Here is a 25661-nt window from a genome sequence, read left to right on the forward strand (position 1 = left end):
GCAGCAGCAGCGAGGCGGTGGCGGGGACAGGCTCGCCCACCCGCCCCGTCGATGGGAAAGGAGGAGCCTGGGCGGGGGGGCCGCGGGCAGGAACTTCGGCGGGGCTGAGTCTGCGGCCCCGGGACGGCGCCGAGGGGAGCCCCGGGCGGCCGGCGGCGGGAGCAGCCCACCGCAGAGTAGGTGCGGGGCGGGCGGGGGGCGCGGGCAGCCCGGCCCCGGCCCCGCGGGGCACGGCCGGAAGGAGCGGGCGGGTCGTGCGTGGGTGATTCCCGGAGAAATCCGGCGCGGGGGGGGGGGGGGGGGGGACGGGGGAGGGGGCGGAAAGTGCAGGAGCGTCCCTGCCGTGTGTGCGGGGCGGGGGGGGGCGCGGGGCGGGGGCGGGACGGACGGGACGGGACGGGACAGGCGGAGGCGGTGCCGCCCTGCGCGGGGCACCGGGAGCGGGGGGAGGCGATGCGGTGCCGGCCACCCCCCGAGCTGTGCGGGGCCGTGCCCCTCCGCCGCCTCTGCCGCCAATCTCCCCGGGTTGTCCGGGCGCGGCGGTGCCGGGGGGGCCCTGCCGAGAAGCTGCTCCGAGGACGTTCCTGTCACCGGGCTCGGCGGCTGCGAACTTAGTGTGGGGACCGCAGCCCCCCGCCCCTGCCCGCTGTGCGAGTTTCCTTCCACTGGGCTCCATCCCCCCTGGGGAACCCCCTCCTCGGGGCCGGGCGGTGGGGGACCCCTCTCTGGCCGTGCGGGAATCTTGAGGTATTTGTGCTCTCATTTCGTCTTTACGCGGTGGTGGTGTTTTTGCACGTTTGAAGTTTCTCATTAGTTAGCGGCGAGATACGGATCTGTACGTGAACGCGGAGTTCACTCAATCGGCTGTATTTTGGCACATCTCAGAGCTAGACAAGACTATTTAATTTGCAAAGTCTCGCTTCTGCAGCTACATGTAATTTTCTCCTGCTGCTAAAAGTCCTTTGGAAGCGCTGCAGAAATGTAATGAATATGCAAAGCAGCCAGCTCTCAAACCCAAATCCGGTTTGTCTTCAGAGACTTTTCAAAACGCCCAAAGTGATCAAGATATATTATGAAATAATCACTTTTGCCTAAAATACAGGGATGTGATGTTTCACACTTTCTCCTTGTGCGTATTCCTAATTTAATTGGTGACAGCTCAAATAGAATTCACCTGAAATAAAAATCTCTAAAAATCGGTTAGAGTTGCTCAGTTGCTTTTACTTCTGGTGCAACCTTAAAAAGCAGGAAAGCTTGTCCCATGCCTACATCTCACAGCTCCTGAGTTTTCCTTCTCCCAGTCCTTCACCCACGTCCACCACCTGCCTACTTCAGCCGTGTATCTTCCTGCCACCTCCGGGAAGTATGCAGCTTTGAACTCGGAGCAGGCAGAACGGGAAGGAACGGGTGTTTTCCCATGGTTAAAGATGTTGAGAAGGGCTGCTGCTGCCGCTGCCCTCGTCTTGATAGAGAGAGCAGGAATAGGTTGTGATTCCTGCACTAGTTGTTTACAAATATTTAAGAGTGCTCTGTGGTGCCTCTGTGGTTTTTGTTTTCCTTTTTCCCAGGAGTTATGTTTGTGGTCAGAGTTAAAGTGACATCCAGCGTTTGGAGAGGAGGGCATGGCATGTGGGGTGATAGGCTGTGGATGTGAATGAGGTAATGTGGAAAATCAGAATGCATGGTTATGGGTTGCAAGGGCTGAGTGAAAATCTAACTAGTGATTTCCTGGTTCTTCCATGGCTATAACAGTATGCAGCCTTGCATGTATTTTAAACAGCTTTGTCTGCTACAGGGAGTTTCCTGGCTTCTTTGTTTGTTCTGTATGTGAAAAATGTAAGAGGTGGCTACTCTTCCCTGTGTGTTCCCACACTTCTCACTGGTATGGACAATGAGCAAAGAAGGGGGAGAAGTAGCAGCTCAAGTGCCATGGCTGTATTTATGCATTTCTGCCTTTTGCCAGAAAAAGGGTTTGTAGTTGCCCATACCTTAGATCTCCTTGCTCACTGCTGAGGTGGCAGATCCATTCTGGTTGGCTTCTTAAGAGTTTGCCAGAGGGCATGACCACACTGTTACTCCTGAACCAGGTTGGTTTGGGATCTCAGATTAGAAAGCCTAAGACTTACCGAGTAGGCTGCAGAAGAGGGGGAGCACACATGGTGTCCCAGGGTCTTACCGAGGTGCTCTGCCCAGTGAGGAGGATACACAAGTCTTCTGGCTGTGAGCTCGCCCCTTGTTTTCTCGTTGTGTAACCTCTTCTCATGCTCACCCTTTACCCCGAAAGCACGGTCCCTGATGCACTAGGAAATGAGAACAGCAGTGGTGGAAAGCAGTACTTTAGGTCTCTTAGATGCAGCTTAAAGGTCACCCAAAAGATGTGGGGCGCTGAGACTTGAGTGGGTGTGCTAAGGCTTTGCGTAGGTGAGCAGAGCCAGCAGCAGCAGCAGTGCCGTGTGTCCTTCGGGTTAACGGTCTCCTCTGATTCAGGCACTGCTGTGCTACTTCCTCAGCAACCCTTGCTTTGTTGCTTCTCCTCTTCCTAAACCTCATCTTACTAGCATACCTGCTTTTCTGGCTTTGTTGGCTGTGAGCTGACCGAACCAGGGGACTGGACCAGTAATGTCTGAAGAAGCAGCATAGCTGGCGGCCTGGTGAGGCTGTCTGGGAAAGGGGAGGGAGCCTTCCCCTTGTAAAAGTTTAGAAATACTCGGGATGGTGTTGAGGTGAGTGCTGGAGGAGCTCTGTATAATGTAAGGAGAAAAGAGGTCAAAAGGAGGAGTGTTTGAAAATGCCTTCTCTGCAGAAATCAGTAGCAGTCGTAAATGGAAAATTTGCTTGGCCCTCTCAGGAGTTACTGTACTGAATTTGAAAAGCAGAATGGGTCTTTAAAGTACAAAACAAAGGGATTTCAGTCTTGCTGTAAATGCAAATCTCAGTGCAGTCTGAACTGTGGACTCACCACTGACGCCTCCATAGTACATATTAATCCAGTTTTATCTGTCATGAGGAGATTTGTTGATTAGAAGCCTCTAGGTAAAGGCTGCTTGTGGACTGTTTCTCCTCTTCCAGCCTGTGGGCTGGAAAAATGAGTTCAGTTCCATGGCTTGCCTGGAGCTCCTGGGCTGTGTGTAATTTCACTGCCACCATCCTCCCAGGATTCAATTTAGCTCTCTGCACAAAGTCCATTTATGTAGATTTATGTATATTTAGTGCTAAGATGAATGGCTTTCCTAGGAAATGGGCCTTTGTTTTAAAGTTATATAAGTTAATTTGTGGTATTGATGGTGAAAACTCAGCATCATTTGAAATGAGAGAGTAGGAACAGCTTACTGAAATGCCACTAAAGCATAAACTGTTAGTTTTGTTTGTCTTGTCAAAGTTTTTGTGGAATGGGAGGATTTTTCTAAGAAATTCTGTGAAATAATAACAATTTTTTACAATATTGAATTATATGCCCCTGAAAGGGTTACTTTTAAGTGATTTTCCTCATTTTCCGTGTTTCTTCTTGTATCTTTGAATGTAGACAATATTTCTGACATTAACTGTTATTTTCAAAAGTTAAACTGTATTTCTAAAATATGTAGCTCTTAAATGTTTCCAGTTTCACCCTGAGTTCAAAAGTGTGTAGTTTATTAGGTCATAAGCTCACCAGCAACTCCTTGAGGTAGCTACTCAGATCTGAACAGCTATTGCTGTCCCTTCTGTTTTACAGATATCAGTGTACAAGGAATGATATGTTCAGATGATGGTTTGGGGGGGTTTGTATTTTTTGTGTGTTTTGGTTTTTTTCCCCCAGGGCTCCTATCTCTCTTCCTGAAGAGATTGATTGTAGGCATCCTGTTGCTGCCATGCCATATACATTTTTGGAAAGTTTCTGTTGGCCTCCTAATTTTATTTTTCTCTAGTAGAGTTTAATCACAGTTTTGTAGCAAAAACCTGATCTTTTAGATGCCTCCTGAATAGGAGCTGAGCTCTGTTTCTTACGTCTTACATATTTATTTTGAGTTGCTGAAGAAAAGGCTCCTATTGTAACAAAACAGAAAACAAGCAACAAACCAATATAGAAAAGTACACACTGTAAAAATAGTTTGTCTTAGTTATACTTTTGATTGCCAGTCTCCCACTGCCCCATAGCATACGTATATTCTTGCATCACAGTCTTGGATGGAGGGGAGTTGCACATTATTAAAATAGCTTCCCCCCAGTGTGTGCAAATCGTTCTGTAGGTGTTTTTTTTTTTTAGGTTACTACTGTGTGCTTTTTCAAGTGCAATGTGATAGTAGAGCCAGAGCAACGTTAGCAGACCTGCTCAGTGTTTTAGTTTTGCTACTTTCCCAACTAACTATAAATTACATGCTTTAGACCTTATTGATTGGTGGTTTAGCTTAATACAGTAATACTGGAAATTATCCGCTTGTGGTTGTGAAAGCCATCGTAGAGCGAAGAGGTGTGTGTGTGAGAGGTCTGAGAATTCTCTGAAGAGTTTATTATTTGTGGTATAACTGGATAACAGGGCTTATGAAGGTGAAACTTGTGCAAATGTTTTTTTCCTGCAGCTGTAAGGGTAGAATACTGCTGCGATTTGTCTGTTGGGAGCCCCTAAGTGCAATTGCTGTATTGCTGAGTGGTGTTTCATGTCGTAAGTGTCAATGACACACAGCCCTGTTAGCAAATGGAATGGGCAGGCAAATTCAGAGTAAGGTTTTTAAAGTATATTTGTTGGAATCCATCAGTGTTTTTGCTTTGTCTGCAGCTGTTGCTGCCATAATTAAGATCAGCATAGGCATTAGATCCTTTTTATGTGAAATGGGGAAAACTGTAGAAATACTTGGTTCTGAAATACCCTTTTACTGGCCCAGCTTCGTTAATCCTCTGGGGTTCTGTGAAGCACTTGTTCTTCTTTGCTTTCCTTTTACAGCCCTCCATACTGCTACGGGTGAAAATGATTTGAGAATTAAGAATTGAAACTGAGGAGCTTTTTTCTTCAAGGAACCAAGTATTCTGTAATTCTTCAGATTGTTTTTTGTTATCATTTTGATCTGAAGATATAAAAGAGAGTAGAAGCAGTGAGCAATATTGACTGACATTCTTGGGAGCAAACATGAAGTGGGAATGTTGAAAACAAGCTGGCTTCATGCTTGAATCATCTTTTTTGTAGGTGCATTGCAACTATCTGCCGATTTGTTTTTTCACTAATATTTCCATTAAGTTAACTAGTCAAAAAAGTCCTTTTTCATTTCCATGTGTGTTGTTATGTTGAGAGAAAGAAATCCTGTCCTCCGAGTTGTCAGCCTTATGGAAATATGGGCTGTGGGGGTAGTGCATCCAGATGATGGTGTTTGGTGCTCATCTCCTCTCTGTTTTTACTCTTTGCAGGTTCTGTCCTCCGTGATGGCGTCAGCTCTACCCAGAACCCTTGGGGAATTGCAGCTATATCGAATACTACAAAAAGCAAATCTCTTATTCTACTTTGATGCCTTCATTCAGCAGGGTGGTGATGATGTCCAGCAGCTCTGTGAAGCAGGTGAAGAGGAGTTTTTGGAGATAATGGCTCTTGTAGGCATGGCTAGCAAGCCGCTTCATGTCCGAAGGCTGCAGAAGGCTTTGAGGGACTGGGTCACAAACCCTGGTCTGTTTAACCAGCCTCTCACCTCCTTGCCCGTCAGCAGCATTCCAATATATAAGCTGCCAGAAGGGTCTCCTGCGTGGCTGGGGATATCCTGCAGCAGTTATGAAAGGAACAGCAGCACCAGAGAGCCTCACCTGAAGATTCCAAAATGTGCTGCCACAACGTGTGTGCAAAGTGTGGGCGCAAGCAAATCCGATGTGGTGGGGAGCTTATCGCTGCAGAGCGGCAGCGAACCGAGACTCTGGCAGGGACACCACACCACAGAGAGTGAACATAGTCTTTCCCCGGCTGACCTTGGCTCTCCAGCTTCACCAAAGGAAAACAGCGAGACCCTGGATGCCGCTGCTGCTCTGTCAGTTGCTGAGTGTGTAGAACGTATGGTTCCCTCCCTGCCCAAAAGCGACTCCAATGAAGTCAAGGAGTTACTGAAAACAAATAAGAAACTGGCAAAGATGATTGGTCACATCTTTGAGATGAGTGACGATGACCCTCACAAAGAGGAGGAGATCAGAAAGTACAGTGCAATATATGGCAGATTTGACTCAAAAAGAAAGGATGGCAAACATCTCACCCTCCACGAGGTAAAACACCTTGGGCGACACTGGGCTTCCTTCCCCTATTCCTGCACCTTCTACGAGATGCTGTTCACAGGGTGCACTTCTTGTGAGGGCACTTCTTGCTGGATGATGAGACTTGTGTGTGGATTTGTGTAGGTAGGGGTGCCCTGGCACAGAAGCCTCGGGTGCAGTGCAAATACCCTTCCGTGGGTGGGTGTGTGCGTGTGTGCACTGATTTCAGCGTGGTGTCATCAGACCGCTCGGCCGCCGCTGCAGCCTGTCAGACAGAGGGTTTAAACAGTTTGGCACTGAAATAGCAAACCAGTATTGCACTGAGCATGACCCTTGGGGTTCTAAACATTTGGCACGTTTTCAAGGGGGTCCAGTATTTCCTTGCAGCTTTGAGAGTAGGTTAGTTGGTTGGAAGATCAGTAACTAAAATGGCTTGTGTCTGGCGTGGTTACTACCCTCTGCTGTCTTTCCTCACCTCGAGACCCTGCTCTGTAGCTTGTGCCCTCGAGGCTAAAAGGATTCTGCCAATGAGGTTCCTAAACCCAATATGGTGGGGTTTTTTGGGTTTGAATTGGGATGAAACTCACCTATACAACCTGTGGGGTTTTTTGGGCACATTGGTCGTAAGCCAGTCAAGTGAAGTTCCTCCTGTGTGAGGAGGAAGGGGAAGGACCGTCCCCAGTATTGATGGATGACTGTAATTTGAAAGTTTGTCCTGAGCAGCATCTTTTCCCTCTTGTCCTTGAAAGTCCATGTGGGCCTCCTTCGCTTCTCTTCTGGCATTCTTGAGGCTCGCACTGCATGTGTTGTAACGCAATAGGTGTGTCTGTGTGGGGAATAGTTTCCTAGTACCAGAGTACAGTACAAGAGGAGAACAAACATTAACTCAAAGCAGTGCCAAAACACTGTTGATATGAATGCTGCATCAGCATTTTTACAGTTAACACTGATTGCAAAATTTCAGTTGGATTTAAAATTTGGCATGTAAGGCTTAGCTCCCAAAAGGAAAGGCAATGTTTATGTTACAGGAGTGCCAAAAAAACTGTACTGGCTTTAGCCTTTTTTTGCTTCAAGAAGAAGTTTTGTAGGTGTGTGATCCATAGCATAAGACTGAGTTCTCTTTATGCTTCTGAGTAGAAGGGCAGAAGGAAACAAGGCGTATTTCTTTACATTTTTGTTTATGTATTTACATTTATAAGGCAACTGCACATCACCGGCAGTGACTTGACAAGGGCTTTTACTATAGACTGGGGAGACACTTCCACAGTAGTGAGCCACATTTCTACCACACAGTTCTAGTTGTGCAGCTTTCACTTAAGTGCTTTGTGGCTTTATGTTGAACACTTATAATTTCTGAATTCATCCAGTGTACAAAACTAGATCTCATCTTACTCCCCTGACCTTGTGGAAGTCTCTCTCGTAACAGAACAAGTTGTGTATGAGATGGAGGCAGGATTTGAAAGGATTGATTGTGTAGATGCCCTCTGCACATTGCTGCAGATTCAGGATTTGGAGAAAGGGGGTTCTCCCCACCTGGGCACGGAGGCAGTCGAGGTGCACAATGTGTGCAACTGTGTGCTTTCACAGTCTTTCTCTGGGGTGGTGACTGCAGAAAATGCTCTGAAATCTGGGCAGACTTCTTGTAGGATAATTTCCTGGAATCCAGCGGTGTGCTGGGAGGTGGGCTCCAAGGGCAGCTTTTGTGTCAGGCATGTGGTAGGCTTGGGAATGGCTCTACAAAGCTGGAGGAATGAATACTGGGTTGGTAGTTTGAAGGAGCAGGGTAGCAGTGAACTGGAAGAAAGGGTGACTGCTCTGCCTTGTCCGTTTTTTAGGGTTTTTTTAGTATTGCACTACAGATCTTTACTACATCATTGTAAAACCATGTTTAAAAATGGAATGAGAGCATGGTTTGGCTTTAGGAAATATTTCTATCGCTATTATGATTAAGGGCACAAGATCAAAGGAGTCTGTGGTTGACTTATGCCTCACTTACGCATGTGGGGCCTCACTGAACTTGATGGGAACTGCACACATGCAAGCAAGAAGAATTTGCTCATAATTGGTTTACTGTTTGCTTAAAGAGGCCGGATTTCATGAATTTTTGTCTTGAACAGTTTTCATTTCCATTTTAAAGCAGAAAAAAGCGGAAAATATACAAATAGCAACAATGAGACTTTTTTTTTTTTTGGTTTAAATCTGTTAAACCAGAGTTTGCCTTTCATAAACTCAATTTCAGTATGTTTTTGGTTTTGATGGCTTAAACAATTTGCTGCTCAGAAGGAAGGACCTTAAACAACCAGGGAGGTAAGTTTCTGCTTGTCCAGGGACTGTTTCTGCACGTGTTAATACATTCCAAGGCTGTCATTGTGCCTTGTAGTTCAAGGTTTTTCCTTGCAGCTGGCAAGGAACAGCTGAATAAACTTCACTATGAATTTAAAAAGCTTAAGTAGGGGTTAGCTTCTTAATGTAAAGATCAGAGTATCTCTGACTCCTCAAGCACAGTGGAGTTGCATGCAAATTAAAATCAAACCTGATGGAATTATTAGTGGTAAATTAGTGAGAATATTTCACTTCAGTATGAACACTGGAGTGTCTCTGAGGGCTTGAGCAGCCATTAGAGGCCTGCGAGAGCTGCAGGCACTGAGCTGGTTTGGATGTGTGTGCTACTGGTAGGAGTATTTCCATAAAGCACTAATCTGACATAAAATCTGATGCAGAATCTTTCAGAGGCGTTCCAAAACTAATAAACATGCTGTTCTTAATCCATCCCATTGTCTCAGTGTTACACAGCTTTTCAAACTCGGAGAGCACTTGATGTTGGACTGGAGAAGGGATGAGTACAAGGCATGCCCTTGAACTCAGCGACCCGAGCATGTTTGAGTCAGATTTGTAATTTCCCTGTTAATATTTCAGTACTTGTCTCAGTGCCTATAAAACAAAAAAAAAAACAACCCTGTTCAGTAGTGTGAGAGACAGGAATTAGAAATACAAGTAATAAATTTTGTCTGGCCTGGTCTCTTCCTTTTCTTTTGCTGACTCACCAAAACAGTAGAGCTTGGTGTTTAATTACGTGTTTTTAGTGGGGGAATATGTGAACCCCGTCAGATGGGAATATACCCATCCCTCTCCGTACAGTCTGTATGGCTGTGTGCTGCTCCATATCCTTAAGGCTTCCACCAAACAGAATCTTTATTTTTAGGCATGCAAAGCTTTCTGTCTGCAGTATTATGCCTCCTGAAAAGGCAGGAAGCCATGATGCACTTCAATTCAGTAAGTCTGGATGTGACCTCAAAGAGGAAACCAGGAAAAACAAACAAATAAACATTTGGCTTTTCTCACATATTAGGATAAACAGCATTTGCCTACAACTACCCAAAGCATTTTCAGTCATTTCAGCTCTTTGCAACCTTTCAGCACTTTGAGGGATAAAAAAAAATCTCAAATTATTTTGTGAGCATTAGCCATATTATTCATCCTTGGCAAAGTAATAGCTATCACTGTTACAGAAATTATTGCCTGCTTTGGATGGTAATTCTTTTCATCAGTGTTGTATTAATCTTTTATTGTATCTTTTTTCCCTCTGTGTTTTTGTCTGAAAAGATAGACATTGTAGAATAACTGTTCCTGTCTAGGGGGTAATGGTTTGTTGTTTTAGTACCTTGTATTGTAGGAGCATAGTAACCTGTTTCACAGATTAAACCTAAAGTTCATGCCCTTGTCCATCTGATCTCTGTAAGATTATTTTTTTTGTCTCTACAGAAACTAAAGGATCAGGCAACATATTTAGTTTTCCTGTTAAAGACATAATTGTGCTCTGATTAACATTCAGGTACCATAGGAAATGCCCTACTCAGATCAGAGGATTTTAGGCTAAACACAGGAAAAAGTGCTTACGAAGTATTAGGAGCAGCAGTTCTGTGTGAGGTTTTATTAGAAATACTGCATGGGCACTGGCTGCTGAGAGAAGCTCAGCTCTTCTGACAGGTTTTTGGTTTTTTAACCTTCTTGAAGAACAGGTGTTACACTGGGCAAAATATATTTTTTTAATCTGGATACCATCAAGCCCTACAGCGAAGGACAGCGTGGTTGTATGTTGTTCATGTCTTATGACAGCTTCCATCCTTCAGGGATGGAGTGTGCAGTGTTTTGGGTGAGTTGCTGGCCTCTGTGATTTAATTCACAAATAACATTCTGCAGTGTGGTAGACAGCAGGGTGAAAGAGTGAGTTTCTTAGCCTTCTCCCAAGAGACACCCTTTAACTGCAGATCTGCTGGTCTGTCCTTGGCTGCACCTTTGTCTGCCTCCACGAGAAGTGCTTCTGTAGGAGCAGTGTTTTCGGTGTCTGAGGTCACATGTGTGGTCCTGCCTGTCCTTGGCCACATCCCTTTGCTCTGAGCTGTGGCTGTTCTCTGCACTGCCAGACCAAGGGCTGGGCATGGCACATCTCAGTCAATCGTGAATGTGCTGACTGTGCCCTGGAAACTGAGATGCTTTGTAATATTCACTAGCCTGAGACAGATGCAGAACACACTGTTGACAGTAGCACCAAAGCAGCTGTCCTTCTTTGCCTTAATTTCTAGAAATAGAAGAGGAGAAGGGTTGTGGGCACTTTGGTAAAAACACCTGTATTCTGTTGGCCTCTTGCTGTTACGCCTCATTGCATGTGCTGGCTGTTCTTCAGCTGAGGAAAAAGTGAAATGTCTCTTCAGCCCCTGCTTCTTAGGGAAGGAGCATGGATTTACCTCTCCAGCATCTCGATTTGTGTCTCTTGTTGCATTAAGAATTTTATTGTGTCCATACTGCTGACCACAGGCTTTTCAGACAGCAGTATTGTAAAGCTGATATAATCCATGACAGTATCACCACTTCCTGTAGGCTTCTGAAGAGCACTGAGCCTTAACTTAAGGAGTTTTTTTTCCCCTCTTTGTGAATCTACTGCCAGCAGCACAGGCACTAGAAATGTGTCCTGGCAGGCTCAGGAAAACATCCTTGAAACAAGTTACATTTGATTCATGTCTGAAGATAGTCTTCACAAACACGAGGGTGAGAAACATAGCTAAAAAAAGTTTAATCGTTTCTTAAACCATCACCTTCTACGGAATTTATTCTGTATTCACCAGGGAAAGCCATCTGTACCCACACTGTCAGGGTTTTTTCTTTTTTTTTTTTTTTTTTTCCCAAGTCCTGGGCATATTGCGTTTATAAAAATAGTATTCCCTGTAAACCAGGCTTTGGAAGCCAAACACTGTGAACGTTCAGTGCTACTGTTTTATACTGAGATTTAATTAATGCTGGGATGAGGCACAAGCAGCGCACACCGAGACAGTCTTACAATAATGTTTTACTTTCTGCACCAACTACGTTCATATCCTTTTGTCTTCCCAGAGGCTTACCTGCTTTAGTGAGGGGTATAAACGCACTGAAGAAACCCTCCAGGGTTTAGTACACAATTATAGGTAATTTAATTGCAATCGAAATTTTTTATTATTTCAGGAGAGGTACTTTTACAGGCACGATAGGTGAAAGTATTCAGAATCCTGAACCCCCCTGTGTTTGTGTTTAATTTCCAGCTCACAGTTAATGAAGCAGCCGCTCAGCTGTGTGTGAAAGATAACGCGTTGTTGACCAGGAGAGATGAACTCTTCGCGCTAGCTCGGCAAATCTCTCGAGAAGTTACCTACAAGTATACTTACAGGACCACCAAGTAAGGCTTTAATTAACTCAAAGGATCTACACTTTTCAGAGAGCTAATCAGCCTGATAGCATTTCTTCTTGAAGCGCTAGAGACACTTTATTCTTGCTCTTCTGAGCAAAGTGCTCTTCTGAGGAGGGTAGGAAAATGCTATTTAAGTCGTGAAGCTTTTAAACTAATAAGATTTAGCTGTCTTGAATTACCTTTTTTATTTGCTCTTTAGTTTTCCAGATATTTTGATGATGGTGCATGTTGAGAGGCATCTGAGAGATTGCTATTTCAAGCACATGAGGCATTTGTGTATTTTAAAATTAATGTAAATAGGCAGAATAGCCACAGATACTCAGTGTATCAATTGCCTTTTTTCCATATACAGGTTTGGCTTTTAGCCAAAAAGATAAGGTCATAGAGAGTGGCTTACGAATTTGCTTTAAAGGAGGTGAAGCCAAGTCCTAATTTCAGTTGTTACTGTTCTGTTAAATGAACTGCTGTTATGAAACAGTGACAAAGGCTTAACACCTTTTAAGTACAATTAAAACCCTAGAATTAGTAAGTATGATTGAAAATCTTGATGCTTTCTTTGTTTTTAAATGTTAACTCCCTTGCCTGCAATGCAATATCCTTCCAAAATACATTCTCCTACACTTCTGAGAAGTTTTCCTTTGCTCCCCTTTCTTCCATAGTGATTAATGTAAATATACATCCATTCTGGGTAAGCAATGCCAGAGGCATTTCCGTAATTCAGTGTGCTCAGGTAGCTTTCCTTTCTCTTTGGAAGAGGAATCCGTGAATCTCTTGACACTTCTGAAAACAACAAAAGGTGCTTGTATTCCTCTGTACTTGAGTGACATTCACTGCCATGTCCAAGAGAACTGGGGGCTTTCTTTGTGCATCTCACTTGTTTGTCCCTGATCTACTTTTTTCCTTGAATCTGTTTCTCATTATTATTGGTAGTCAGGGTTAATGTGCTGTTCACTGACAGTGTATGTGTCTTCTCTTCCAGATCTAAGTGTGGAGAAAGGGATGAGCTGTCACCAAAGAGAATCAAGATGGAGGTACGGTATTGTGACTCCTGTATTTTGACCTATGCATGCTAAAATTCACTTTTGTTTTGAAGGGATCTGTCTTAAGGAAATTTGTCAGAAAAACATTTGATAGACAGGTGATGGATGTGAGAGAGAGAGGGGGAGAACATCACCACTGTCTCTGCAAATATAAATGCTTGATGGAGAAACCTGTAGGAGCAGGGAAAAAGAGTAGGATTTGTTTAATGGTAAAGTTACTCTCAGTGTTTTGCACTCTGAGTGAGTAGGAGGGGAGGAATGGGACTGACTGACTTCCTGTGGTGGAATAAGCTTGAGCACTGTAGGAAATGTCTTCCCATAAGGCCTCCTGCTTTTAAGTCAGTGTGAGGTGAGGTTTGCCTAATTCACTTGAGTCAGCTCTTGATCATGTCCAAAATCCACAGTTCTGGATTGCTGGCATAATATTAGCCATCTCTCTCTAGATTGTGACACTGATCATACTGAAGAGTCAAGAACTAAAACTGACTAAAAGCTCTGTGCGTCAACACAAATGGTTGTGCCTGTAGATATTAATTTACAGTTTTTTGGATTGAGTTTTGTGTAAAATGTGCATGTATACATGGCTGATATGTACACCTGCACAAACTGTTGCTTAGAGAGATTCTGAGAATTCCTTGTTAGTAGCGCAGGAGCAGCATATATGTAGCTTACCTTTTTCTTCAGTTACCGCTGTTGGAAAGCAAATTTGAGACCTTTTAAAAAGGTACTTTTAATTAAAAAAAAAAAAAGGTATGCATATGTATATACCTCAGTAGCAGATCTTCCTTTTAATTTATATTTTAAACAAATTACTGTTTCACTGTTACGTGGGTATCTAATTTATCCTTAGCATTGTGGGTGTTTTTTATTGTATTGTCTGCTCCAAAAGGTGTAGGTTAAATGTGTATTATAATGTAAGCTAGACCTGAGCTAGATTTGTGTGTGACACAGATGAGGGATGTATTCTTGAAGTGTAGAGGAAAATTGCAACATATTCTGAAGTGTGTTTCTCATGTAACTCACTTTGTGATAAGTGATGTACTGAAGGTAGTAAGGCTTTAATCTTTTTTAGTACTGTGATGCTTTTACCTGTGCAAAGGCTTTTCCTGAGAGGCAAACCCTGGTACAGCAGTTAGTTTTGAAAAGGCAGTTATGATTAATAAATAAGTCCATCAGTCTGTATAGAGTCGTAGTTTGAGTTTATATAATGCAAAATATTCATGTGCACTGAGGATTTGCTGGTAGCTTTGATAAGTCAGTAATGTTGCTGACATGTGTTTAGGATTTGCTTTGACATGTGCTGGTTCTTCGATCCACAAAAAAGAGCAGGGAAAAGCTGCATTAAATGATTTTATCCAGCCTCACCACTGTCTGCCTTGACCAGCATGTTGCAGGATGGTTGCTTGAGGTTCCTCTCTTTTGTTCAGTCTAGCTCTAATTTATATGAGCTGGTGGGGAACTGCTACTCCTCTGCTTGAAGTAGTATTTCAATGACTTAGATTTCAGCATTAGGAAGTTTTTCCTTCATTCAGTAATAATTGATGATGAGCAAGTGTCTAAAATGACACACTGCAAGGGAGGTGCTGTTTTCTACGGGATCTTCATTGAAAGAAGGTGTAAAATTTAAACAGTGAAAAATACAGGCTGAAACTCTGGAAGGTCTGCTTTTTAGTTCAGTAATTCTCAGAAAGGATGTTTACTTCATTTTCTTTTTATCTAAAATTACCAGCTGTATTTTAAAATGCCTGTGGAAATTTAATGTCCTAATTGTATAAATCACTATTTCAGAAATAGGACATTTTTCCAAAATAAAAAATTGAAAATGAAATTCAATATTTTTGCATTTGTTAGCACAGCGTTATTATTTTTTAAGTGACCAGTGTTGTTATCAGTATAAATGTCTGTTTTCCTCACGAGTTTGAGAGTCTTCAAAGGAGTAAACCATTACTTTGGTGCATTATAATTCTGAGGTCTGCTGTAAATCATAGATTTTTCTTCAATGAAATGTAAGAAAGATGCAGTATTACACAGTAGATCACTGTTACATATGGTGTTTTGGGTTCTTGGGGCATGCGTTTTGGAAAAAAAAAAAGAGGTCATTTTTGGTAATATGTTTGGGGATTTTGGGGAGGTTTTTTTGGGTGGCTTTTTTGGGTGTGTTTTTTTTTTTGGTTTGGTTTGTTTTGGAAAGGTGAAGGTAAAAAGGAAAATGGCAGCAAATGCTGCAAATTTTTCCTTTTGTTCTGGATAAGAATTCCTTACACCGTTTTTGAAGCTGTAATGCTTCACTGTGGCTCTGTCATGCTAATACACAGAGGATCTGAACATGGGGATTTTTTTTGTTGTAACTAGGTCTTTTAGGTATTTTTCTTTTTTCTTTCTTTTTTTTTTTTTTTTTATAATGCTCATTTTGCTTTCTGTGTTAAGGCTGAACTCTGTATTTTGATTCACCATTCCTTTAGCCATTAGTCATTAATGTCTCTGTAAAGCATAGTCTAAAATACTAGGGCTTCAATTTGGAAAGACTTCACAGCCTCTTTGCATAGTGTAAAAGATTACTTAAAAAAAAAAAAGATGAGTTAATTTCCTGAAATATAATAACACTTTAAAAAGCCTCCAGAGAGACTCTGAAGGTCATCCTTGAGCAGAGCTGTGTGTGCAAGCTGCAACATTGTCAGGCTACAGCCACATTGTAAATTTATCCTTTTCATGAATATGAAACTCTCACAAGCATTACAAAGAAACAATATGCCATGAATTACATCAAATTACCTGTAAAAGCCTTTCTCTTCCCCTGCCTGCTCTCCCCCTCTTATTCGTAGAGTGGGTGGGTGAGCTGTGGGAGTGAAGTGTAAAGAGGAGAAGGGAAAAAATTCCAGGCAAATGACAGACTGAAGGTGTGGAGGGAGTGAAAAAGGCAATGGACTAAATTGGGATTTGGAAGCAGATTATAAAAAAGGGGTTGTAGTTCCTAAATCTGCTCTGGACAAAGAGCAGGACAGGTGAACAGGGATGGAAAGGACATATCCTCCTGCAGAGCAAGGATCTCTCCTGCTTAGGTGTAGCGAGGTAGGGGCATCCCTTACTTTGTCATCTTCCGTGACTCAGTGCCAGCACTGCTCAAAGCAATGAGCTGTTGTGGCACCAGCTAGAAAACAAAACAAGTCACAGGTGTATCACACAGAATTCAGGAAGAAGGGAAACTGCTCATTGCCATTGGGGTCGACCAGGTTCCCCTTCAGAGTCAATGCGAACAGCCATGAGAGCAAAAAGAGAGTTTTTAAAATGTTCTTGCTGTCTGTAGTATAAAGAAATTGTTTTGTGTGTCAGTGTCTTCATTCAGCTGAAAGAGAAGGGTGGTAAGAGCTCTCAAAAGCTAATTTCCGAAAGCTCAGTGGGAGTCAGGGGGCACAGGCAGGAAGACCTGAGCGGAGGCTGCAAAGAAGTGTCTTCCCTGGGTGCCAGTACAGGTGGAGGATGAGGAGGGAACAGGCCCACCTCCGCTATTGCTGAGAAGGTTGAAAAGAAAACCAAAGTGTGGGATTTGTGTTTTTCACAAAAACAGCGAAAGGAGTAGAAGCTACTGTTTTCATAGGAAAAATGTCATTAGAGGGAGCAAAAAAGCACATGTGGGACTGGGAACATCTGCTGCATGAAACCGCTTGAAAAACAACTGAGCAGCAGCATGGCAAAACAAAAATGCTGCACTGCATGCAGCAGGACCTCCAGGCAACCCTGGGGCAGAGCAGGTCCTCGCCTGGCACAGCGTGCTCCTTGTCAGCCCTTACCGATGGGGAGAACAGCCACTGGTGGGGAGGGGCTCTGGGAAGGTGATCCAGAACCACGTCATCATCCAAGAATTACCTGTCTGACTGATGGGTGACAGACACAGAGACAGGCAGCCAGACCCACTTTTGGGAACAGCCTTCAGTTTTGTATAGGCAGGCGGTCACAAATATGTTATAAAAAAACCTGTTACCTGTTATGTTCCAAAAATAGGATCCTGAGTGATAGGTTTTTTGTGCGTTCAGCTCCTCATCTTCCTACACATGATCATTCTCCTCTCCCAAACAAATTCAGGTCTGACTGTAAAAGTGGTCAGTGCTCATGGAAAAGTGCTGCAAAGCCTTTGTTTCTAGTGGATGAGGCTTTGTGGCAATTTACCTGGCTATGAAATTTTTGCGTAGCTCTCATGTTTATTTGTTTCGTGAGGGATTGTGCTGGGTGGATGAAAGCAGTATACAGTGTTCAGACTGATTTTAGGTTTTTTTTCTTGAGCGTGAAGAATAGGTCTATTGGCATTACGTTGCCCTGAGGCTCTGGGAACCTGCCGTGGGTCAGAGCACAGCTCTGCAGGTCAGTGGGCAGCCTGCCAATGACAGGAACCTTGTAGTCCTTCCCCTTTGGTTTTTCTGAAAGATCACTTTTATTGTTCTTGAGCTGTAACCCTTTGGTCCAGCTATTGTCAAAAATGTAATTATTGACATATATCTGTCTTTAAAATCCACAAGGAAAATATACCTAATGTGGCATACTTTTGATACCCAGTTCTGCACATCCTCAGTGGCAGATGTCAGTGTTCTCAGATTTGGGTCTGTCTTAAGATCTCTGGCTTCCTCTCACATTTTGACAGTGTCATCTATGCTGTGCTTTTGTGTAAACATTTCTGGATGTTCCTCTAGTGTACGTGAGCTTTCCTTTTATAACACCGAGCTGGATAAATTCCTCATCTTGAACCTTTGCTTCGATGATTAATTTATTTTAATGGAGTCTGGCAGGCTTTCACAGGAACTTTATTTGCTTTATTGGTACATATGCAAGCTGCAGAAGAGATTTGCATGTCATAAGAATTTCAGGCTGGAAGAATTATTGAATCATGATTTCCCATAGTATATAAATTTTCTACCATCCTTTTAAAATAGTGATATTTCATTTTGTGGTAGTAGGGAAGGTTCTGTGTGAAATATGTTGAATTTCAGGAGCCTTTTCTCAGTTTCACAAGGTTAGTATATATTCTTGACTACATATAAACTTGATTTCTTATGAGTGACAGAAACCACAGGCCTAAATATGCCTGGCAAGGCTGAACGCAGACTAGTTTAATGTCAGTAACAACGGTAGTCTGGATTCACAAAAAAATGAGAGATGAGATCTTCTGTCTATGCCATTTTAGATATATATAGCAGTTGTTGTAGAGGGGCTGTGTGTGTTTTGTGCACAGACTTAAACGGAGTGGATAGCACGAACACATAAATTGCAGTCCAGAATTTCACAGAAGTTCAGGAATGTGGTTTTTGGTTTTTTGGTTCAGGTTGTTTTTTATTTTGGGGGGGTTTTTTTGTTTTGTTTTGGGTTTGTTTGTTTTTTCTTTTGAGGTATGGAGAGTGTGAAGAAAAATTAATAATATGCCCCTCTTGGTTTGGTTTCTTCTTATGCTCAATAGGATGGTTATCCTGATTTCCAGGACACAGTCCAGACACTCTATCAGCAAGACAAAATGCCACTTGCTTTGGCTAAAGGAAAGAGTGAAGACCCAACAGCTCTTAATTCCCAGGTAAGCCAACTACACTACACTGTGAATAATACAGGCCACGTCTCTGCACATTGGTTTTGATGTGTTGTTTTGATGACTAAATTAATTACCATCAGTTTTCAAAGGCTGCCGAGCTCAGCTGGAATTGCATCACTCTTAATTTGGGTTTTACCTTCTGAAACTGTTCTGACACAGTACTATGGCTTTGCCCTTGTTAGTTCCAAGGAGGTAGGATCTAGCCATAGTAGGCTTGACAATCTGTGGTTGCCTGTTGGGAGCAAGTAGGGTAGTATTGGTACAGTCTGTGCTGTGTTACTTGTGTTATTCGCTATAAATGGAAAGCTCAAGTTACTGAGTCTAGAGGAATAGAGTAGGCGATCTTGGAGTCCTCAGTTCTGACATGTCTTGTAAGAAGAAAGGCCAATATATTTAGGAAATCAGCGAACCTCTGGATCTGAGAGGATAGATTGGCCTTCTAGACAACACCTACTCTGCTGGAAGCGCAGACAGAAAGCTTTGTATAAATGAAGACTGGTTTCCGATTCTTTCTTTGTCCTTTCTGTAGAGTGTCCCAACCTTGAGGCAAAATACGCATCTCCCACTGCCAGTTGTTGGCAAGAACGGATTTCATGCTAAGTTGCAACAAATTTATTTTGTATAACTGATTTGGCCAAATGTAATCACCGAATTTGCATGTAAGATTACATTTAGGAGTTCCCCCTGTTTTCTGGGACTGGATGTGTTACCCTCTCATTTACCACCTTCTATTGCAAAGCAGTGCTTGGTCATACAAGCTGTTCATTGTGATACGTCAAAAAGCAATTATGCTATGTGTTCTGATGTCACAGAGTAATTAAATGAACTTGATTTATGCAAGCTAATTTTCATTTAGTGTATGCTTTGAAGTTTGGTCATTGCCAAATAAAAATGGACTAGAGATTTAATTCAAGCTTAAATGTATCTACAACTCTACAGATTTTTCTGTAATGATCAGAAGCATCATGGCAGTTTAAAATTCTGGATTTATCCCAATTGAACAACAAAGATGGCATGAACCAGAAATATTCTTTTTTAAAATTACAATTCAAAAGTTGGTAGCAAAAGTGACAGAATAGCAAAGTGAAAGCACACTTGGAAGTGAATTATTTGAAAATAGTTTTTTACCTACCTCCTAAGACCAAGCTTGAGCTATCAGTTGTCTTCTGCAAAACCTGATGAGCTCTGAGCCAGAGTAAGTAAATACTGGTTATGTTATTACCCTGCTGTCAGGGTCGTCACTGTGCTGGAAAAGCTGAGGGTTTGCTGGTTTGTTATGCTGTCATTGTATGTGTAAATTACCTAACTATGCTGAATAAGCAGACTTTTGTGGGAAGTCAGGGCTTTCATCATCTCCCAAGAAAAGTGAAGTGGTCTGCAATGAATAAGGCTCTGTACTAAATGAACCGATTATGTCATTACCTTAAAGACAAATTATTTTTTCCTATCAATTGTAAATGTTAAGTTTGTACATTTTCCAATCTTATGTTCATTGTGGCTCTTCTAAATCAACTTTCTTGACTTGTGATTTTCTTTTTATTTTTGCAAGATGCTTATTTACATTCTCTCAAGAACAAGATCATAGTGAAAGTTAGAATTCTCTTGGCATTAAAGTCAATGACAAACATTCAGACGCCATTTCCTCCCACGTTGCACTGGATTGTTTAGTTCCACTCTCTAGAGGTGTATAGGTCTTGTTCTTCTTCTAGACAGACATTTCACACCTTTATCCCCCACAAACATACTGTCATCCTACACTTTCAGAATGGCAGATTTTTAAGCTTGTGTAGTGCTGTTTCCTAAAATAAAGATTCCAAGATGTCTGGTGAAATCTTGGCATAAGTTTTTAGCAGATGTTACCATTGCTCTTGGAATACTTTCTGGAGTACTTTGAGAAGACATGTATTTGAACAGAGCTAACTGGATAATTAAGACATTCTTATTTGCTTTTCTTGAGATTCTCTTCACGTAACCTGGAGTCCTAAAGTGCAGAAAGTGATTTTTGTGTGTTTTTGAAGAACGGAATTTAATGTAGCGTTTCTGTGTGGATGAACTACAACAGCTTGCATTTTAAGTATTCTTGAGTGACTCAGATGTACATTATGAAAATCTCTATGGGTGCAAAAATATTTTGTTTGCTTCATAGTTTTGAAGAAACCGTAAAACACACATCTGTACATATGAGTCAACAAAAACCTCTATCTAGGCTGTTAGTTTTATCATCTGATATTGTTTTTCCCCTGTGTTTTGACTTGCTATATGTATGTATATACAGAGGAGTTTTTTTCTGTTTTATTTGCAGTCGGAAAAGGTGATGGCAAAACAGATGGAGTTTCTTTGCAACCAGGCAGCATTAGAGAGACGTCTTTCCACAGGGTGTTACAGACAGAACTCGGAAGAGCACAGCCCCAATGGCATGTCATTAGATAATGCTGATGGACAAGGTATGGTAGCTCCCAGGCACGGCGTTGCTGCCAGCAAATACATTTGGTATTATGCAACCCGTGTCAGTGGTGTTGTTTATCTGGTATAGAACCCTGAGCACTGAATGGACAAGATCTCTTGCCCTGAAGTGCTTATGGTCTCAATAATGCAATCAGATGTATACTCAGGTTCTGCTCTGTTACTCTAATGTATCTGGGCAAACTGCTTTCCCTCTGGGATAGTGTGGGGAGGGAAGAAGGGAGGGTGCATCCTTATTACTGAGAGCAGGACTTTGCTCTACCTTTATCCTCAGTTTTGAAAATAGAGCAGAATGTTGCATTTCATTTGTGTCCTGGTTTTGTGGAAATGGAAAGTAAAGCAGATAATGTAGTTGGTATTCCTTTTTTTACCTGTTTGTGCAGTCTAGGAGCAAAACCTGAGGAGCTGGCTGTGTAAATTACTTAGAGCTAAGCAGATTCTAATGATGATCTTAGTAGCTTGTTATTCTTCAAAAAGCTTTCAGTTCTGTGGTTCTCTTTGATTTACCAACTGGCTATTCCTTAGCTTGAATTAATTTTAGGAGTGTTTGTTTTGTTGGAGCACTTTCTGTTTGGATTTCTTTTTTTTACTGTTGTGAAATGAGACAAAATATTACAAACAGAAGAAATACAACCAGAAGTTCTCGTGTCTGTTTTTTAGAAGCTAGTTTGTTTAAGGGGAGGCGAAGAGGAGCAGTGGAGGGAGGAACTAAGGGAATCAATACAAGTAAGCAATAAAACATAGGTTTTCATTTGTATGTATTGGTCAAACAATGAGGTACAAAAGTATACAGGAAGATGAAGGTGTGTGGATCCAGCTTCCCTTGGCAGAGCAAGCTTTTTTATACCCTTAATCCATTGTGCAGGGAAAGTGGGAATTTTTAGGATCTCAGAGGGATTCTGAAGTGGGAGCAGAAATTTTTAGTATCTCAAGGGGCTTTTTGAAAGAATAAAGAGATGTTATTAAAAAAAAAAATCTATGGCTGAGTGTCTTTTTCTAGCAGTGCCTGTGGAGTAGTCTGCAAAGCAGCATATTTACATAAGCCTTGTTTTGCTGTGAAACTTCCCTGAGCAGCTGGAATTTAACATGCGCCTTTTGCAGAAGGAATAAGTATGTCTTTAGGTCTCTACCTGTTTTTTAATATTGCTTTTCTCTTAACAACCTGCAGGTGAAAGGCCGCTGAACCTCCGGATGTCCAATCTGCCAAGCAGACAGATGCAGCACATCTCACTTGATGGAGAGCAGCATGTTGGAAAACCTTTGTGCAGTGATTTGATCCGGCTTTATCCCGGTGGTGAGGCGAAGTCCCAGTCCTCAGGTTAGTGCTGTCCCGTGGAAATTACCCACTGTTTCTTACAAAGCCTGTGATAAATTTACTAATCCGTGATGTCTCTGAGTGGAGCAGCTAGCAAGGCAGCCTGGCATGTGCTGTTTGGAACCATGCAGTCAAAGCTTTGGTGAAAACTTCAAGAGGAGTGCTACTCGCTAATCTGGAATTGGATTGAATATGATTTGGGAAAAGCTTTGGGGATGTAGTAACTAGGTTCAGATAAGCAAGTTCTGGCATGTGACTGTCCTCAGTGCCGTTGACCCAAACTACTGCTGTTAAATACTTAAACTGCATTACAGTCACAGCAACTTGATTCTAATATGGCTTCATTCTGTATAAAGGAATGAGACCTTTTATTAAAACACCTCTTTATTCTGGTTTATAAGGACCTGCCGCTGTTTCTCTACTGTGAACTGCATGTCATGCAGTAAGTCTTTTCTACCTGGGTTTCCTATTCAGTGACCTCTGCTCACTGGCAATCTTGTAATTTACCTCTGGCATTGGGAGCCACTCTGAGTCTGATAGAAGAGAGCAAGAAACCTTTGTGAAATCTCTCTGGGTGGTTTCAGTTTAATACTTGGTGGACTGAGATGAAGACAGGAATTCTGGAGACTCGTGTAATTTTAGGAGTAATGATAAAATCCCACCTGAGTTTGAAAGATGCAGGGGAAAGGAGCTTATTTGAAAGTTGTTTTGAAGACTGGGCAGAATCTTGCATTTTCCTCTTTGGAATATTGGAATCTTAGGCTCACCTTTTTTGCAGATTGTCTCAATCCCACTGATAATACACTTAGTGGAGTCTGCAGTTGGGGAGATTTACCAGTTCCTTCTCAAAATGGAAGTGCAGAGTGCATCTCCATTAGCCCTGCTCTCCTGGAGAGGACTGAAGTAAATCTATGGTGTTTCCTCAGCCATCACTGCAGTGTAACTGAGGTGGTTCTAACCCAGCTGGGTTAAAGCCCCGAATGAGGAGGCAGAATTTATTGCTTCAACTCTTAGTATCCATATGGTTCTTGGACCTTTTTCTTGATTTAAAAACAGAATATATTTGTTTCCAAGCAGTGTTTTAACATCTTACTTTCTTTCTTTTCTCAATGCAGAAGGCCTTGGTATTTTAAAGGATTTTCCTCATTCGGCTTTTAACAACATAGAAAGGAAGGTCATAAAAACAGAACCTGAAGACACAAGATAGTCATTCTGCTCTGGAAAACAGTGTCGTAGTAAAGAATGAAACTTCACAAGAGAAAAAAAAACAGCCTTAATAACCAGTGTTGCCTCATTCAAATAAGAGATTTCAATAGCCAAAGCCTAAGAACTGGTACAGTAATCTGTGGAAACAGGAAAGCAAGAGACACTGCAAACTCAAACAGTAATACAGGTGGATAAACATTCCTGTAAAAGTGGTTTTATAACGTGGGAAGATTCACAAATTAATATTGTGGGTCTTCATTATTTAAGAATGTATTATGTATTTGTATAACTTATCAAAGTAAATCTAGATGTCGGGACGTGTATTGAGTCCAGTAGATGTGGCTACAGTTCATTTTACTTGAAATTTCAATGTCTACTTTCAGTGTACCTAGCGTAGATATGGTTGTTAAACATTTGAATTTAAAATCATCGGAAAATTAGGAATGCAAACCTCGTGACACAATTAACAGCAAGTTTTCAACAATATTTATAGAAAAAGGAAAATGCATAAAATATTTCATGGTTAAAAATGTTATGTGGATATAGCATTTGATAGACCTAGACCCTGATTCTGTATCATAGCAGACATACTTGACACTTAACTATCGCTACATCACTTTCAATGGTTTCAGCAGCCTTTGTGTAACACTTTTATAGCATAATACCTACCTACAAGTCAGGAGTATAGGAAATGCCAGTTAGAGTATGGAAGAGTCCATATGATTGGCTCCCATTTCCTTGGGAAAAGCTGGGGTTTGATAAACCATACAATTACCGAAATCTCATTTGGTAGGAAACTCAAGAGACCAAGTAGCATGGACAGGGCTGCAAAAATTGTGATTCAAACCATTATAACTTCTTGGACTTCTCTGTGAATCTTAAAAAAAAAAAAAAAAAGCATCCTAAGTGTGGCAAAGATGACATACGATGCAGGATTTATGCATCAGTATAAAAGGTTGCACTTGATATCCAGAAACCATAAGAATTTTTGGGGGAGAGAGACAAGGAGTCATGTCTTTAGCATGTGACTCCTTATTAAGTGCTGTCCAGCCCACATGATTCTATGAATATACCGTATACTGCATACAGTATGCCAATACGTTTCTTTATATATGTGGTTAATTAACATCTGTATTCTTTATTTATTTGACAGTTTTTATTTTTTGTACATGTTCACTTTTGAAGATGTCATTTTATCTAAGGAGAAGTAGTTGGCATATAACTTTGGAATTTACCATGGTGTGTTTGTGTGCATCCATTTCTCCATTGTGCTGCTCTGCAGTCAAGATAGGTTATATGCCTCAGTTTCCAAATACAGGTTTTGCTTATGATGTGTTCCGGAGGTGAAAGGGATAGCTGAAAAAAGTAAGTTAGAATGCCAGTGGGTAAACTTCCCTGTTCAAGTATGCACTTCATGTCTGCAGTTTGCTCTGTGTCATAGGTGTGTATTAACAAATCAGTCACAGTCTCTGTTGTACTGAAATGCTCAGCAAAATGTGAGCTGAAATGTCTACACTGCAGTCTCTTATCACTGTAAACATACCTAATTATTTTATCACTTGATTTGTGGAACAAAGCTTTATAGTAGAAACACCAGTAAAACAACTTTTTATACTATTAAAATGTTTGTTTTTTTAAAAAAAAAATGTTTCTTGAACTGTATGTATGGTACTGTTTCACTTACTGAAGTATCTTAAAGCAATGGAGTTCACAGCTTTGCTGTTAGGAATAAGAGATTGAATGTGTAGTTATATTTCCTCTTTCCTGTTGTGTGAGCTAGTAGTACGGATGTTTCTTAAGTTTGTAACATTAACCAGTGCCCTGGTTAGTATCTGAGTAGCTTTCATGAGACGTGTATGGAACTCGTTAAAGGACAGCTTATGGTTTGAACTGTACAGCTTGAGCAATAGAAGGTACCAAGCGACAAACCTTTAGAGATGCAGGAAACATTTGGTTTTCTCCAACATCTAATACCATCAAAAGTTACGTGTGGATCACAGAAGAAGCTCTTAAGCTTGCTGGTCTCTTCAATTAAAGCAAGAGGAAGGAAGAAGAACTTGCTAAGCAGCACGCTGTTTCAGTTGAGTCCAGATTTTATTTTGTAAACACTAATGTATTAAATTTGCTATAAATTAAAGTATATAACAGTTA

General features: G+C 41.8%; 1 protein-coding gene across 3 annotated transcripts; it reads left to right on the forward strand.

The window, feature by feature from the left end:
* The first annotated feature begins 36 nt into the window (after nucleotides 1–36).
* NAB1 (NGFI-A binding protein 1) lies at nucleotides 37–25661 on the forward strand. 3 transcript variants are annotated; one of them, XM_027637299.1, is made up of 8 exons: nucleotides 37–176; nucleotides 5377–6210; nucleotides 11772–11905; nucleotides 12897–12948; nucleotides 18401–18511; nucleotides 20829–20970; nucleotides 22158–22307; nucleotides 23420–25661. In XM_027637299.1, exons 2-8 carry the CDS (start codon nucleotides 5392–5394, stop codon nucleotides 23509–23511), a joined length of 1500 nt encoding a protein of 499 aa, XP_027493100.1. In that variant the 5' UTR covers nucleotides 37–176; nucleotides 5377–5391; the 3' UTR covers nucleotides 23512–25661. The 3 variants fall into 3 exon arrangements, with proteins under 3 accessions (XP_027493100.1, XP_027493101.1, XP_027493102.1); XM_027637300.1 differs by lacking the exon at nucleotides 37–176 and adding an exon at nucleotides 634–747; XM_027637301.1 differs by lacking the exon at nucleotides 37–176 and adding an exon at nucleotides 1592–1659.

This window comes from Corapipo altera, unplaced genomic scaffold (assembly GCF_003945725.1).
Source record: "Corapipo altera isolate COAL_440 unplaced genomic scaffold, ASM394572v1 45, whole genome shotgun sequence".
NCBI classification, from domain to species: Eukaryota; Metazoa; Chordata; class Aves; order Passeriformes; family Pipridae; genus Corapipo; species Corapipo altera.